Genomic DNA, 16,282 nt, shown 5'->3' with positions numbered 1-16,282 from the left:
TGACGCCAAAAAAATCCGTTGAATGAATGTGCAACTAGTCCGAATTATCTATTCACACATGCCTTGCCGATAGAGCTCGCTTCGCGCCGGCGCTGCGCTCGCTATTATAAGAGAGAAAGAGAGAGAGAGAGAGAGAGAAATTTATTTCATAGACATGGATATGCAGATGTGAATAGTCTAATTTGGGTTACGAGACCATTCACAGATCCAGGAATATTTCCCGATGGGGGGGGGGGGTAATATTATTTTGTTTGTCCACCCCACCCCCATTCCCTCTCAGATCTTGAGATGCATCCCCTGAAGATGTCCATTCTAGGCAACGCAGGTTTTTCCGAAGTAACCATAGGGACCAAGCCCGTTTTAACATTAATTTTAATGTAACCGTTTTAACATTAGTTTCATTGAAATTAATGTTAAAACGGACTTGACCCCTGTGGAAATAACTAACAACAAGTATTCCTTTTAAAGGAATGATTCGGCAATTATATATATATATATATATATTGATAGCTAGAAGCAATCAACATGATCAGTTTGATGTAAAATAATTAAACAAGAGGCCCAGGGGCCACATCCCTTACCTGAGCAATAATTGCCTGATCAAATTAGCATTACAGTATCAAAATATCTTGACAACTAAGTACAGTAGATCTTGCTAAAAAAAATTGAAAATCTGCCACTTTGTATCCACCTCTTTTTTTTGGGTAAATACCAAGCCCCTTTTGGTGTTGTACCTGTTACAATATTTTTTTCTATTCCTATATACCCCCCCCCCCCCCCCACATTTCGTTGCCCCACTTTTCTCTAGGGAATCATGGTTTCATCAAACTTAAATCTGCATTACCTGTGCTTTCACAGTACTGAGTTTAGTACTGAAAACTTTCCCAGAATATTTTTAGATTTTCTCTATATATTCCTATGTAAAAATTCAAACCGCCCTACCACTGGAGACTGTGATTTTGCAAACTTGAATTTACACTACCCAAGGATGCCTCTACACAAGTTTAAGCTTTTCTGGCCAAATAGTCTTTAAAAAGAAGATTTTTAAAGATTTTCCCTATATATTCCTATGTAAAAATTCATCCCCCATTGGGGCCTCACCCTACCCCTGGATTATTATTTAAACAGACTTGAATCTACTTATACGATCTGGCGGTGATTGCACTCAAATTTGGGCTTTTCTGGCCTAATAGTTTTGAGAAGAATATTTTTAGAGATTTTCTATATATATAAAAATTTATCCCCCATTGTAGCCCCGCCCTACCCCAAGGGACCATGATTTGAACAGACTTGAATCTACATTATCTGAGGATGGTTACACGCCAATTTGAGCTTTTCTGGCCAAATGGTATTTGAGAAGAAGATTTTTAAAGTTTTTTTCTATATATTCCTGTATAAAAAATTTATCCCCCATTGTAGCCCCGCCCTACCCCCAGAGACCATGATTTGAACAAACTTGAATCTACATTATCTGAGGATGGTTACACGCCAATTTGGGCTTTTCTGGCCAAATGGTATTTGAGAAGAAGATTATTAAAGATTTTCTCTATATATTCCTATGTAAAACTCGATCCCCCAATTTTGGCCACATCCTACCCCTGGGGACCATGATTTGAACAAACTTGAATCTACACTACATGAGGATGCTTCCATTCTAGTTTGGGCTTTCCTGGCCTAATAGTTTTTGAGAAGAAGATTTTTAAAGATTTTCTCTATATATTCCTATATATGTAAAACTTGATCCCCCAATTGTGGCCCAACCCTACCCCCAGGGACCATGATTTGAACAAACCTAAATCTACACTACCTGAGGATGCTTCCATATTAATTTGAGCTTTGCTTGCCTACTAGTTTTTGAGGCCTAATAGTTTTTGAGAAGAAGATTTTTAAAAAAATGTCTCTATATATTCCTATGTAAAACATGATTCCCCTTTTGTGGCCCCACCCTACCCCCGGGCACCATGATTTGAACAAACTTGAATATACACGACCTGAGGATGCTTCCATTTTAATTTGAGCTTTGCCTGCTAATAGTTTTTGAGAAGAAGATTTTTAAAGATTTTCTCTATACACTCCTATGTAAAACTTGATCCCCCTATTGTGGCCCCACCCTACCCCCAGGGACCATGATTTGAACAAACTTGAATGAACACTACCTGAGAATGCTTTCACTCAAATTTCGGCTTTCCTGGCCCAATAGTTTTTGAGAAGAAGATTTTTAAAGATTTTCTCTATATATTCCTATGTAAAAATCCATTCCCCCCTTGTGGCCCCACCCTACCACCAGGGACTATGATTTGAAAGACATGAATCTACACTACCTGAGAATACTTTCACTCAAATTTCGGCTTTCCTGGTCCAAGAGTTTTTGAGAATTTTTTTTTTTAAATTTTCTCTATATATTCCTATGTAAAACTTGATCCCCCATTGTGGCCCCATCCTACCCCCAGGGACCATGATTTGAAAGACATGAATCTACACTACCTGAGAATGCTTTCACTCAAATTTCGGCTTTCCTGGCCCAATAGTTTTTGAGAAGAAGATTTTTAAAGATTTTCTCTATATATTCCTATGTAAAAATCCATTCCCCCATTGTGGCCCCACCCTACCACCAGGGACTATGATTTGAACAAACGTGAATCTACACTACCTGAGGATGCTTCAACTTTAATTTGAGCTTTTCTGGCCTAATAGTTTTTGAGAATTTTTTTTTTTAAATTTTCTCTATATATTCCTATGTAAAACTTGATCCCCCATTGTGGCCCCATCCTACCCCCAGGGACCATGATTTGAAAGACATGAATCTACACTACCTGAGGATGCTTCAACTTTAATTTGAGCTTTTCTGGCCCAATAGTTTTTGAGAAGAAGATTATTAAAGATTTTCTCTATATATCCCTATGTAAAACTCGATCCCCAAATTTTGGCCCCATCCTACCCCCGGGGACCATGATTTGAACAAACTTGAATCTACACTACATGAGGATACTTCCATTTTAGTTTGGGCTTTCCTGGCCTAATAGGGTCTGTAAGTCTCGTCACGTGACTAGCGAGAATTCGCGTGAAAGACAACTTCCGGGTACATGGTTGAGAATGGCGCTTTCAGTTTTGTATTGGGTGAATTACGTTGAGGGGCATACTAAGTTGACAAGGAAGAGCGAGGCTGCGGTGGAGAGCGGGAGAGTTCTACGATTTGTTGTCGACGAACTGCGCGTTATTACTGCATGTGTGCAGGCCTTTATGAGGGACACGTCGTACAAAGTACAGGTAATGTCATGTCAACATTCTTCACTTTTCTAGAACTTTTCTGATGGCGAAGAAAATCCAAAGAGCACACTTTTGTTTAGCGAGAGTTTTGTACCTGTTGAAAAATAAACAAACCAAGGCATTTTATAAAGGCGTGTGGGTTTGCGTAGGTGTGCTCTCGAAAAAGCGACGGGAAGGGGGGGGGGGGTGAGGTACATGTAATACAGGTTTCTCGTGAATGATAATGCGCGGATCCAGATGGGGAGAGGGGGTGCCTAGACTCCACCTGCAAATTAAAATTTACATAATAAATATGCCTCAGACCTTTCTGTCAAGCTAAATTGTCGGATCCCCCCCCTGGAAAAAAAACCTGGATCTGCGCATGTTAAATGTGTTTATTCACAAAGGCCCTTGAGTTGCATATGCTTTAAAAACTATAATCATTTTAACAAATAATGAATGAAAAAATGTTGCAAAGAATATCCAGAGACACATTACAAGCATTAATTTTAATTTGGAATTTGTAGATATTTTTGGATAATGAAGATACAGGAGTGGTAAAAGATGCAACCTGCCAGTGCCCGATGGGACAATACAAGTGCCATCATATTGCTGCAGCACTGTTTACTTTTTAAAAAATCAACCCATTATTTTAGTAAACATGTTTTATTTAATTATGAAAATGGATTTAAGGTATGTACAGTGAAAGCTAAAAATATGTTTTAATTTTAAAACTTGTCATTTTTAAAAAGAATTGAAATTATTTTACAAACCATTCAGTATACATAAGAATGATGTGTTCCGTTCATATTAATCATATTTATCTTGATAGAGAAAAGTTTATATTCATTTACAGTTATAAAAGAGCGAGCAAAACCGACATTAAATGTAGTTGGCTGAAGCATCCAAAGTCAGCGCCACCGAAATCTACTGTTACTATGTCTGACCTGTATCCACCAAAGCAACAGGAGTACAAGTATGTATTTATAAATAAACTGCTAGCTAAGGAGAGAGAGAGAGAGAGAGAGAGAGAGAGAGAGAGAGAGAGAGAGAGAGAGAGAGAGAGAGTTAACAAAGTTGATAACCATATATATATTAAATAAGAATATATATTTTTAATGCTAAATTGTTTAGAGCATTGAAAAAAAAAGTAACAGACGAAGACAGATCATTTTTGTATCATCAGCTGGGACAATTGGGGCGCTTCACAGGTTGCCATTCTGTGCATTGGAGATTACTTTTATTTATTTGTTTCAGTTTCCAATTCTATGTTATTGTTGATGTTGCAGTTTGATGGTTTTGTTTTGAATTTTGTTTATCTTGATAATGTCTAACTTTGAAGTAACTTGGTATCTATTGTCATGTACCTGATTATTATTCAAAAATCCAGGTGTCCAAATTAAGAAATTGAAGAAAAAAAATCCATATGTAAAATAGTATTCACCACTGCTTTTATCAATACTAATATATATTAAACAAAATGCATTGTAGCTTTACATTGGATTCTTTCTGAGGAGCCAAAGTCTGAGGAAAGTCCAGTACCTTTGATTGAGGACTTACTGATGAGTGAGGGGTACACTAATGCTGAAGACAGTAGAACATGGCTTCGAAAACATCTTATTCTCTCTCCAGAGAAGATAATGGAGGCAGCATTCGCATCAACTGGTCAGAGAGAAAACTCTTTGTGGGCAGCTGTAAGGAAGCTTCGATTTACTGCGTCTAACTTTGGACAAATTATTGAAGCGATTAGACGAAAGAGGTATTTAACACCCCAACACTCCCAAAAAATATTTTAAAATGTCAACAAAATATATTTTTTAAATACAGTGTGATTTTATAACATTTATACTGTACACAAGTATGATCAGGTGCCATGTATGTTATTTTATTTCTATAGCATTGTAGCATTATATAATTTGACTTTGAAAGGTAAATGTATGACTGATTTTGAAATAGTGAATTGTAAGATCTGATTGTTCTTTTGTAGATTGACAGAGTCCCTTAAGAAACGAATCTTAAGTGCCTATAATTTGGAAAGAAGAGCTCCTATTCAGTGGGGTATCACGCATGAGAAAGTGGGTGTTGAGGAATATTGTAAAGCTGGTGCAGTCACCGTTTTGCAGACAGGCAAGTTTTGTGTTATTGTGCTCTATCACAAGATGGGAACCACTTTTGTTTTATATATGATGTGATGATTGAAATTATCTTAAGAGACTAAACATGAAATGAGAATGTTTTATTTCTGCAATTAGCACAGCTTTAATGTCAATATTATCACTATTCGAAGTCAAATTACAGATATTTATAATTTTACTTTGTTTAGGCTGTTTAACTTTTTTTTTTCATTTGTGTACATACTACTACTTGTGTACTTCAGGAATTTGGCTTCACGAATCAGGTGTTTTGGGTGCATCACCTGATGGCTTTGTCCAAGGAGATTTTCATAAAACTGACATTGTCCACCTTCAGCAGAACGACCAACCAGCAACTCTACCGACTATCATAGAGGTCAAGTGCCCATTCACAGCTAAGGTCAAGACCATAATGGAGGCGTGCTCCTCCGTCAAAGATTTTTTCTTGGGTAGTTAGATAATTTATACAAATCTTATCGTATGCACACTTTGTTATCTTTTTTGCATCACATAATATTATAAAGTAAGGAGAGAATGCATGAAAATGTTTATGTAATGGCATATGTTGCTTATTGAATTAAGTTGTAATGAATTGCATCAACTACACCAAAATCAGTATGAAAGTAGTACATGCAAGACAAATATTAAAATTCTTAATTTGATAAACTTCTTTATCTTTGACCAAAATTAAATTTACTTATATATATATATATATATATATATATATATATATATATATATATATATATATATATATATATATATATATATATATATATACATCTATATGTGTGTATTTTCAGTTGATAACAATGGAAGTTTGTCGTTAAAGACAACACATGATTACTGGCATCAAATCCAGGGCCAGCTTTACCTGACTGGTACAGAGTGTTGCGATTTAGTGATATGGACAACCAAAGACATGCAGATTGTAAGAATTGTAAAAGACAAGATGTGGGCCCCAAACATTTCTGCCATGATAGACTTTTATTTCATGGTGTTTTTGGAATCACTGAAGTAAATTAGGTTAGTTATATCACTGATGCGATAAGATCATATGATGAACATTCTTAGTTATTAATAAAGAATTTGGTTTTTCTTTACATCTGTAAATAAAAGAACAATACTACTTGTCAAGTTGAAACATTTCTAATATCTTTAATAGCATAATTATTTAAATTTCGTATTTATCTGAAATTTCCTTGAGAAGTGGTGCCTGAATGTTTACGAGACAACAGCATAACTGAAATATTTTAGTAGACATGTGTCGATACTGAGCTGGAATGTGATTAAGAATCTCATAGTTTTTGATGCGCTCATTTGCTCTCTCGACATGAATCCTGGCTTTTCCTATCTTGTAGCATAATGCTGCCTCCTCCTTGGTGAAGTGTGCTTTTTGTGAAAGAAATGGTGGAATATTCAAGGAGACACCAGAAGGAAGTTTGTCGTAGATGTTGAAACCTTTATCGGCTAATATGAGATCTCCGGCTTTTAGCTGCTGCAACACTCCACAGTGATCAACGATGGCTGCATCTGAAGTTGAACCAGGGTACAAGTCAGATGAGAACACAAGTGCACCATTGGGTGAAACACATGTAACTGCCTTGACAGTATGTCTGCTCTTATAACTACTGTAAGACATGGACTGTGAGTTCATGTCAGATGGCACATCTTGAATAATCTCGGTAGCATCCATAGCTATTCGAGCTGACGCGAACTCTTCAAAGGACTTGGGCATTGATCCTTTGCACTTAATCTGACTTGGAATACATTTTTCCTTAAGAATGCTGTCAAAGAAGATTTCATGCAAGACTGAAACATAAGTGTTAATGATATTTGACACAGTTGCCCTGCTTGTTGTAAATCGTACCGACAAGTCCAAGTCACGATAATTAAGCCGCAGCTTCATTAATGTTATTAACAATTGGTCCTCAATGGAAAAACAGGTCACAGCCCAACCAGAGTAATAGTTAAATGGTGCCATTCTGTAGAGCATACTGACAACAACTTGAAACACATCAGCTGGGAATGAGGTGTAGAGCAACATCTACAAACAAATTAAGTCTTTTATTTTACGGGCCATTGTCAGTGTTGATAACTGTATGTCCTGACCACCTGTATCCAATTTATTATGTTGTGTACATTTCATATTATTTGTTAAAGGCCACTCCTTTATATGTTAAAGCTTATACATTTTTCTTGTCAGTGTCAAAGCCACATTAAAATGTACTTACATATACAACAAACACAATTTAGTATGCACTGTCATTTTTTATTTATTTTCTTTTTCTAGTATAACAAGTATTTCATTATGCACATGCATATAAGTTTAACAATTATAACTCTACAAAATGAAGCATTTAAAATTTTAAATGTCCATGACTCCATTTATGTAACTTACCTTCTCAGTGTCATTTATTATATCTTTGATTGACATTTTGGGTGTTTGTATTTTCATATTTTCAATTTCTTCTTGGAGACTCGCGATCTGATTCTTTAAGATTGACACTGTAATGTGCAATTCATAAGATTCACTCATTTTGATACAAATATATTTTTAGTTGATCCTCTCATACATTTTAATTTTTCATTTATAATTGATTGTAATTAGAAACATTTTAGTTTTTCTGATCAGTCTTTTTTCTGTTGCAGAGTGTTGTCAATAAAAATTCAGTTGTTTGTGAATTAATTATCAATATATTTTTTAATGATGTTTTTTAATATAAGATCATAATTATGTTTATAACTATTTTTAATTACCCTCATGTGAATGATCTTGTGTGTCATCATGATGGTCACAGTAATTGTGATCCAGAGCGGGATTATGTCCAACATCTGACCCTGAAGCTGAATCACTTGGCATCTGGTGGGAAATGGAGGATACACTGTCCACTTTCTTTCTAGAAAATTTAATAAATCAGAGAAATATTTAACATTTTACTTTCATATATATAACTTTGTTTGAATCATATAGTACATTTTATTCTTAAAAACTGGTGTAAACTGTAATTATCTTGAATGCAATAATAAATCAATGTTTATCATGCAGTCCTTCTACTTCACTTTATTACCTTTTAGGTGTGTACACCTCTTGAAAATACCCCACATTTTTGCTATATGCAAAAATGGTAGGTCCAAATTCTTTCTTCCCATCTTTGAAATGACAGCTGCACAACCTGTCATTATTACTGTACTCTCTGTCTGCTCGTCTGAAAAACGAGCTCAGTGTAGCGCCGTCGAGCGGTAAACGGCTCTATACTATGAAATCCACAGGTAATTAACTCATATTTTAACTAATTCCTTGAGATAATAATGCTCCAACCTCTAAAGCATACGCTTTAGTTTAATAGAAACACAAAGTAGAACTAGTAGACTAATTGTTCTCGAACAATTAGAGGTCTTTCCACCTCATTGTTTTTTATGTTTGAAATAAGATTGCTTCAATAGAATAAAATATTTCTTCTGCGTTACTTCATTTAAAAAAGTGTCAAACGATTAACTTTGCAATTTTTTATTGCTTGACGACCTTGACCTTTGACCTTTATGTCATTTTCATCTGACAAGGTAGACGCTTCAATACCAAGTGGTCCGATGTATCTATGATTATTGATTCAAAAGTTATTTGTGTTTTTATTGAATGTTCGAAACTTATAGGGGCAATAACTGCTAGAAAGGGACTTTGGACCCTGTTGGTATGAATAAATTGAAGAAGCGCCTAAGTGTACTGAATACATTAGTAAAAGTTTCAAGTCTGTATCTCTAACGGTTAATGAGGAGTAGCGATAACAAGCATTTTGTACAATAGGGGCAATAACTCTATAATTGTTACATGGTAAGGGTTAAAGGTTTATATTTTGAAATGTCTTAAGATGTTCTACTACATCCATGAAAAACTTTTTCTCTACCATCCTAAACAAAAGAGATACAAAAACTCATTAATTAAGAGATTTCCAAATGACCTTGACCTTTGACCTTTATGTCATTTTGTTCGGCCAAGGTAGACGTTTCCATCCCAAGTGGTCCGAAGTCCCTATGATAAGTAATAAAAAATTTGGAAGTGATTTTATAAAAATGTAAATACTTTCAGGGGCAATAACTACTAGAAGGGGGGCTCAGATCCTTTCGGTATGAATAGATTGAAGAACCCTCTAAGTGTACTGAAGACATTGATAAAAATTCCAAGTTTCTATCTCTTATGGTTTCAGAGGAGTAGCGATAACAAGCTTTTCGTACATAAGGGCAATAACTTTGTAAGTTCTGGGAGTTATCGAGCAAAGGGTCATTTGGTACCATAACTTTTAATGGCCAATAACATAAAGAAAAAATTGTTTCAATATCTCTTAAAATAAAAAAGCTGTCCCTGGAAAAAAAGAGAAGAAAAAAAAAAATAATAATAATAATAATAATAATAAACTAGTAGGCTAATTGTTCGAGAACAATTAGAGGTCTTTCCACCTAATATTTTAATGAATTGCTAGATTGCTCTATAAGATTTACAAAACATTACTATACCTAAGATATATGTTGTACTATAAAATGGGAAAACCACAAGGCCATTAATTGATCAATGGTTTTAAAAGAGATTTTTTATTTTTATTATTATCAAGCCATTTTTTTTTTAAATTCCATGTTGTATATAACGGTAAAGATTTATCTAATTACTTTTCTGAATTTTTTTCCACTTACTATGAACAAAACTGAGCCAAGTGAATATTCTTTACACAATCGTATAAACAGTAAAGCTAACAATAGAAGAGAGTGTTCTACAGGCTAGCTGTCTTTGTACAAAATGAATAACAAGTTCCACCTGAGTAACCACAGGACTTGATGTGATACCTGGCTGACCCAATTGAATACCTTATTGCGCAATCCAGCAAGCTATTGAAACCCTTACTATAATTCTGTATTTCAAATGATATGAAAATTCATTAATTAAAAGACTTCTAAATGACGTTGACCTTTGACCTTTATGTCATTTTGTTTGGCCAAGGTAGACGCTTCTATTCCAAGTGGTCCGAAGTCTGTACGACAAATAATAAAAAAGTTGGAAATGATTTTATAGAAAATTAAAAACTTTCAGGGGGAATAACTACTAGAAGAGGGCCTCAGATCCTTTCGGTATGAATAGATTGAAGAACCATCTAAGTATACTGAATACATTGGGAAAAGTTCCAAGTCTTCATCTCTTATGGTTTCAGAGGAGTAGCGATAACAAGCATTTCGTACAATAGGGGCTATAACTCTGTAATTATTCAAAGTATGAGCCGAAGGGCTATATTTTAAAATGTCTTAAGATGTCCTAATACATCCATGAAAAAGTTTTTTCTCTATGTCATTTTCATCGGACAAGGTAGACGCTTCAATACCAAGTGGTCGAATGTATCTATGATTATTGATTCAAAAGTTATTTGTGTTTTTTATTGAATGTTCGAAACTTTCAGGGGCAATAACTGCTAGAAAAGGACTTTGGACCCTGTCGGTATGAGTAGAGTGAAGAAGCGTCTAAGTATACTGAATACATTAGTAAAAGTTTCAAGTCTCTATCTCTAACGGTAAAAGAGGAGTGGTGATAACAAGCATTTTGTACAATAGGGGCAATAACTCTATAATTGTTACATGGTAAGGGTCAAAGGGTGATATTTTGAAATGTCTTACGATGTCCTACTACATCCATGAAAAAGTTTTTCTCTACCATACTAAACAAAAGAGATACAAAAACCCATTAATTAAGAGATTTCCAGATGACCTTGACCTTTGACCTTTATATCATTTTGTTCATCCAAGGTAGACGCTTCCATCCCAAGTGGTCCGAAGTCTGTATAATAAGTAATAAAAAAGTTGGAAGTGATTTTATAGAAATGTAAATACTTTCAGGGGCAATAACTACTAGAAGGGGGGCTCAGATCATTTCGGTATGAATAGATTGAAAAACCCTCTAAGTATACTGAAGACATTGGTAAAAGTTCCAAGTTTCTATCTCTAATGGTTTCAGAGGAGTAGTGATAACAAGCTTTTCGTACAAAAGGGGCAATAACTCTGTAACTATTTAAAAGAAGGAGCCAAGGGTATATATTTTAAAATGTCTTAAGATGTCCTATTGCATCCATGAAAAAGTTTTTCTTTACTACACTAAACAAAAGAGATCTAAAAACCCATTAATTAAGAGATTTTGAGATGACCTTGACCTTTGACCTTTATGTCATTTTGTTCGGCCAAGGTAGACGCTTCCATCCCAAGTGGTCCGAAGTCTCTATGATAAATAATAAAAAAGTTGGAAGTGATTTTATGGAAATTCAAATACTTTCAGGGGCAATAACTACTAGAAGGGGGTCTCGGATCCTTTCGGTGTTAGTAGATTGAAGAACCCTCTAAGTGTACTGAAGACATTGGTAAAAGTTCCAAGTCTCTATTTCTTATGGTTTCAGAGGAGTAGCGATAACAAGCTTTTCGTACACAAGGGCAATAACTTTGTAAGTTCTGGGAATTATCAAGCAAAGGGTCATTTGGTACCATAACTTTTTATGGCCAATAACATAAAGAAAAAATTGTTTTAATATCTCTTGAAATAAAAAAGCTGTCCCTGGAAAAAAAGAGAAGAAAAAAAATAAGAATAATAATAATAATAATAAAAAACATAAGAAAAACAAAAGGTCTTTCACCTGAAAGGTGGAAAGACCTAAAAACATAAGAAATACAAAAGGTCTTTCACCTGAAAGGTGGAAAGACCTAATTATTAACAGTTTATTCACATTACGATAAAAATCCAAAGTTTCACAAATAAAATATCAAAACATCACTGGCTGAACTGCACATGTATCTCCCGCAATAGAAAAATAGTAAGACTCCCCGTAATTTGTGCCCGTCCTATATATACATAATATGCATTGCTCGCGAGGAGCAATCTTTCTAAACGGGGTCAATTACGTAATGACATTGCTCGCGGAGAGCAATGATAAATAACTTACGTAATAATTAAAACAGAAGAATAATATAATTTTAAAATACCGTTACACATCCCCCTACTTAAGGTTTTGACTCCGTTCAAAATGAATAATAATAATTAAATCTGCAATTAAACAATATCTAACTTAGGATAATTATACAAAATATTACTCTTTACACATTAAGCAGGGTATCGGTCACTCATAAATATGTAAAATGCAGCCAGATAATTCAACTTACAACAAAAATAAATAAATAAAACATTAAACAAAATTGTACATCGCAGTTCATATATACAGTTCATGATATATACAAGTCAGTTTAACCAATGTTTTATTACACAGACAGATCCCCCCTGACAATTCTTACGTTGCCGTGCTCGAAATGTTTGGGAATTTCGCGTAATATTTCACTGACCACATCTCTGAAATCGATGTCCTCTGGATTTAAGTCCTTGGAATATACGATTTTAGAGTCTCTAATTTCTTCTTCTGTCCCGTCCGGTTTGCGTATCACCGTTTTGTTTAATGTTAGGCATATTGCCGATCGTTCTCGGATTGTGACGTTGTTGTTTTCATCAGTCTTTTTACTTTCATCACTTACGTCACTGCAATCGTCGCTAGGACTGTCGCTAATCACATCAGTTTCGTTACGCACTCGTTTGTCCCCGTCTTCTTCATTATGCACTTGCTGCTCATCAATGTTGCCTTCACCTAAGATTTCTTCGACGAACGCCTCGTCCACACTACTCAGCTCCGCGAACTCGCAAGAACTAATGGAAAGATGCTCGAGGTCATCTTCAGCAGTGTTCGTTTTGTCCAAGGTTTCTTCTTCATCTGATGAGATGTTTTCGTAGAAGTCACTAAGTACGTACACTGGCTTCTTTGCTTGCATAAACATCTCCCGGTCAACAAGCTTCCTTTTAGAACTCATTGCTTCACTTAATTGTTCACCATGAAGTCCATGTACTGATATTAAATGTCTCTTTAAATTGAATTTCCTTACAAAAAGTCTTTGGCAAAAACTACAGTTTAAGCTGTTTACACTGTCACTGTGTTGCTCCCTACGATGCTGATGAAAATTACTAGATGATGTAAACGTTTTTCCACAATCCTCGCACAACATTTGATAACGACTATTCTCTGTACCGAATGGGCTTCCTTACAGGTCGTCCCCTACGGGTCATTTTCAAACTTGGTTCTGATTGGTCAACATCTGAGTCGTCTGTTTTCGGGGGTGGAGCTAGCGGTAACTTCAAACGCCGCCGGCCAGAGTCCGGCGCGTGCCGTCGTTGACCATCTGGTGTCTCGCCAGTTGTATATTCGGATCCATTAGCTGGTCTTGTTAGTTCCGCTGTCTCGCCAGTTGTATATTGCGGCTGCTGTCTTTCTCCTCGGTACGGTTTGATGTTGTCGGCGTGAACTATAACCGGTTTTGATTGTCTTGATTGCTGAATTTGAAAAAGCACATCACTTAGTCTTTTAATTATTATCCACGGTCCAGTCCATTTCCTTGATAGTTTTAATTTTTCTCCTTTACCGACTTTTGGCTGACTTCTTCGTACTAATTCCCCAACTTCATAATTAGTCTCCCGTACATTACGATCAAAATAATTTTTCTGTCTTTGAGATGCTTCTTTTGTAATTTCCCTTGCTTGTTCATGAATTGTGGAAAGTTTTTCTTCTAAATCACGCACATAAACTGCTTTGTTTGCCTCTTTCTCAGAAGTTGTAAAGTTCTCATTTTCAGTTAGAACATTTATTGGTAGTTTAGCCTCTTTCCCAAAAACTAGTCTATATGGCGAAATCCGTGTAGTTTCATGCGGAGTGGTGTTATACGCAAGAACAATTCCGTCCACAAAACGATCCCAGTCGGTTTGGTTTGCATTAATGTATTTAGATAGCATGTCCTTTATTGTTCGATTCATCCTCTCTACCATTCCGTCTGACTGGGGATGATATGGTGTAGTTCGAGTTTTGTCAATTTGAAATAGTCGACACATTTCCTGGAATAGCCTACTTTCGAATTGTTTTCCTTGGTCCGAATGAATAGATCCAGGACATCCGTATCGCTTTATCCATCCTTTAAACAGAACGTTAGCTACCGTTTCAGCTTCAATGTTCATTAGCGGAAATATCTCGGCAAATTTTGTAAAATAATCCATCACGACAAGAATGTAAGAATATCCATTTTCTGACTTCGGGAATGGTCCTGCTAAATCCAGTGCTATTCTTTGAAATGTTTCACCACTTAGGAAAGTTTTCATACGTGATCTCTTTTTCCGTGGCGGATTTTTCCTTTCTTCACACACATCACACGCAAATACATAGTCGTGAACAGTTTGACGCATCCTAGGTCAATAATAATCGGAATTTCTAACTTTTTCCAAAGTCTTTTTGATGCCCATATGACCTCCAACTCTCGAGTCGTGAAGGTGCCATAACACAACTTGACGCAGATTCCGTGGTAGGCATATCTTAAGTTCTTCACTATTGTTTGAAATCCAGCGAATACACAAAACACCTTTATCAATACACAATAAATCCCATCTCGAATACCAAAATTTGCACTCAAAGTTTTCACCAGACACAGTAGATAATGGTGGTTTTTCATTCTTTTCCATCCAACGTAAAATAACACGCATTCCAGGGTCATTTTGTTGTTTCTCATGAATATTTGCTCGGTTTAGGGGTTCGTCCGGCTGTTTTCGAATCTTCGCTCTCATTGGTCTGTTTGTCCGATTCTTCTTAAGAGGCAGTCTACCATAGAACCATGCAAATGGCTATCAATGGAAGTATATCGAAATTTCATGAGACTTGGCACAGATATTCATGATAACCTAACTTGATTATAATGAGAATGATTTTTATTACATTACATCAGTAACTATGGAAACGGATGGCACTTGGGTTTTCCCCTTGTTCTATTTATAGAACTTTTGAAAAATTAGACAGCATACAATTCTTTTAAGTTTACCGGAAATATTACACACTGCAATTGAATGAAACCCGTTTCTTCACATTGTGAAAACCCATAGGTATTCTGAATAATAAGGAATTTAAATTTCTAAACACAATACACAAAGATATGTGGGCCTTAACTTCATGAAAATACTGAAATTTTACCAAAATTGACCTATTTGCACTAAAACTGGCATAACTGCCCAAGAAACGCATCAATTAATATAATATTTTGTCAGCTTATATGGTCTTTATTTGTCTTTAATCTGGTTGAGGGAATTTGGTTGCAAATGAAATTCAGTGGAAATTTTGGGGGGTGGGTGGATTTGGGAGGGGGTTGGGGTGGACATGGTGCACTTTTATCTAGGGTAAGAAAAATGCTATTACATAATTATTTAGATTTTCCTTGCCAAATAAAACAAGAAGTAATGGAGAATTAAGTAGTCTTACAAATTAAACACACAGAATTACTATGAATTGCCCTCAGGCGGGGGGGGGGGGGCTGCAATTGAAAGGAAACTTGGACCATTAAGTTTGTCACCTAACAGCGACGCGCAGTGGGTTAGAGGGTGTACTACGAATTTGTAAGTCATGAGTTTGACTCCCGCTCTGGGTTTTTACAACTTTTACCTCTCCAAATATTTTTAAAAGCTCTTTTTTGGTTAAATATTGTAAAATTTGAAAATTTTAAACCGGTGAAAGTATTTCAATCACAATGTACATTAATCCATATTAAAATCGAATTATGTCCCACAGCACCTCAATTTATATAAGCATCCGCTTTGACATAAAACTGTTAAAATACAATAACAATGGATTTCATGTTACATGTATTCAAATTTAAATGAATGTACATATCAAACATTTTTTTTATCATATACATTTGTATTTTTGAGCAGAGTTTACAACATAAGTATATTGTTAAGATGATATCTGAGAAGAACACAGCAAATAACAATCTTTAACTTAATAAATAACCTGTTTAATATTCATGGATTATTT

General features: G+C 35.4%; 3 protein-coding genes across 3 annotated transcripts in view; 1 reads left to right on the top strand and 2 right to left on the bottom strand.

The window, feature by feature from the left end:
* LOC136274309 (interferon-induced protein 44-like) overlaps window positions 1–16,282 on the bottom strand; it is a 110,960-nt gene that overhangs the window by 28,826 nt on the left and 65,852 nt on the right. The window lies entirely within an intron of this gene.
* LOC136274307 (uncharacterized) lies at window positions 4,083–6,877 on the top strand. The gene is made up of 6 exons (XM_066080758.1): window positions 4,083–4,222; window positions 4,738–5,005; window positions 5,234–5,373; window positions 5,624–5,827; window positions 6,182–6,404; window positions 6,740–6,877. Exons 2-5 carry the CDS (start codon window positions 4,809–4,811, stop codon window positions 6,397–6,399), a joined length of 759 nt encoding a protein of 252 aa, XP_065936830.1. The 5' UTR covers window positions 4,083–4,222; window positions 4,738–4,808; the 3' UTR covers window positions 6,400–6,404; window positions 6,740–6,877.
* Window positions 6,181–13,253, bottom strand: LOC136275167 (uncharacterized). The gene is made up of 4 exons (XM_066083490.1): window positions 12,661–13,253; window positions 8,139–8,278; window positions 7,780–7,886; window positions 6,181–7,425 (listed from the first exon to the last, which is right to left on the bottom strand). Exons 1-4 carry the CDS (start codon window positions 13,251–13,253, stop codon window positions 6,553–6,555), a joined length of 1,713 nt encoding a protein of 570 aa, XP_065939562.1. The 3' UTR covers window positions 6,181–6,552.

The sequence above is a fragment of the Magallana gigas genome, chromosome 4 (genome assembly GCF_963853765.1).
Source record: "Magallana gigas chromosome 4, xbMagGiga1.1, whole genome shotgun sequence".
Lineage (NCBI taxonomy): Eukaryota > Metazoa > Mollusca > Bivalvia > Ostreida > Ostreidae > Magallana > Magallana gigas.
The sequence above is the reverse complement of the archived record's forward strand: the minus strand, read 5'-3'. Positions and strand labels throughout refer to the sequence as shown.

Coding starts and splice junctions, on each gene's coding strand:
- LOC136274307 (XM_066080758.1), top strand. CDS start 4,809: ATGAGTGAGGGGTACACTAATGCTGAAGACAGTAGAACATGGCTTCGA. Junction 5,374..5,623: donor AGTCACCGTTTTGCAGACAG/GCAAGTTTTGTG, acceptor TGTGTACTTCAG/GAATTTGGCTTCACGAATCA. Junction 5,828..6,181: donor CGTCAAAGATTTTTTCTTGG/GTAGTTAGATAA, acceptor GTGTATTTTCAG/TTGATAACAATGGAAGTTTG.
- LOC136275167 (XM_066083490.1), bottom strand. CDS start 13,253: ATGAGTTCTAAAAGGAAGCTTGTTGACCGGGAGATGTTTATGCAAGCA. Junction 7,887..8,138: donor ACAAGATCATTCACATGAGG/GTAATTAAAAAT, acceptor TGCACATTACAG/TGTCAATCTTAAAGAATCAG. Junction 7,426..7,779: donor TAATAAATGACACTGAGAAG/GTAAGTTACATA, acceptor ATTTGTTTGTAG/ATGTTGCTCTACACCTCATT.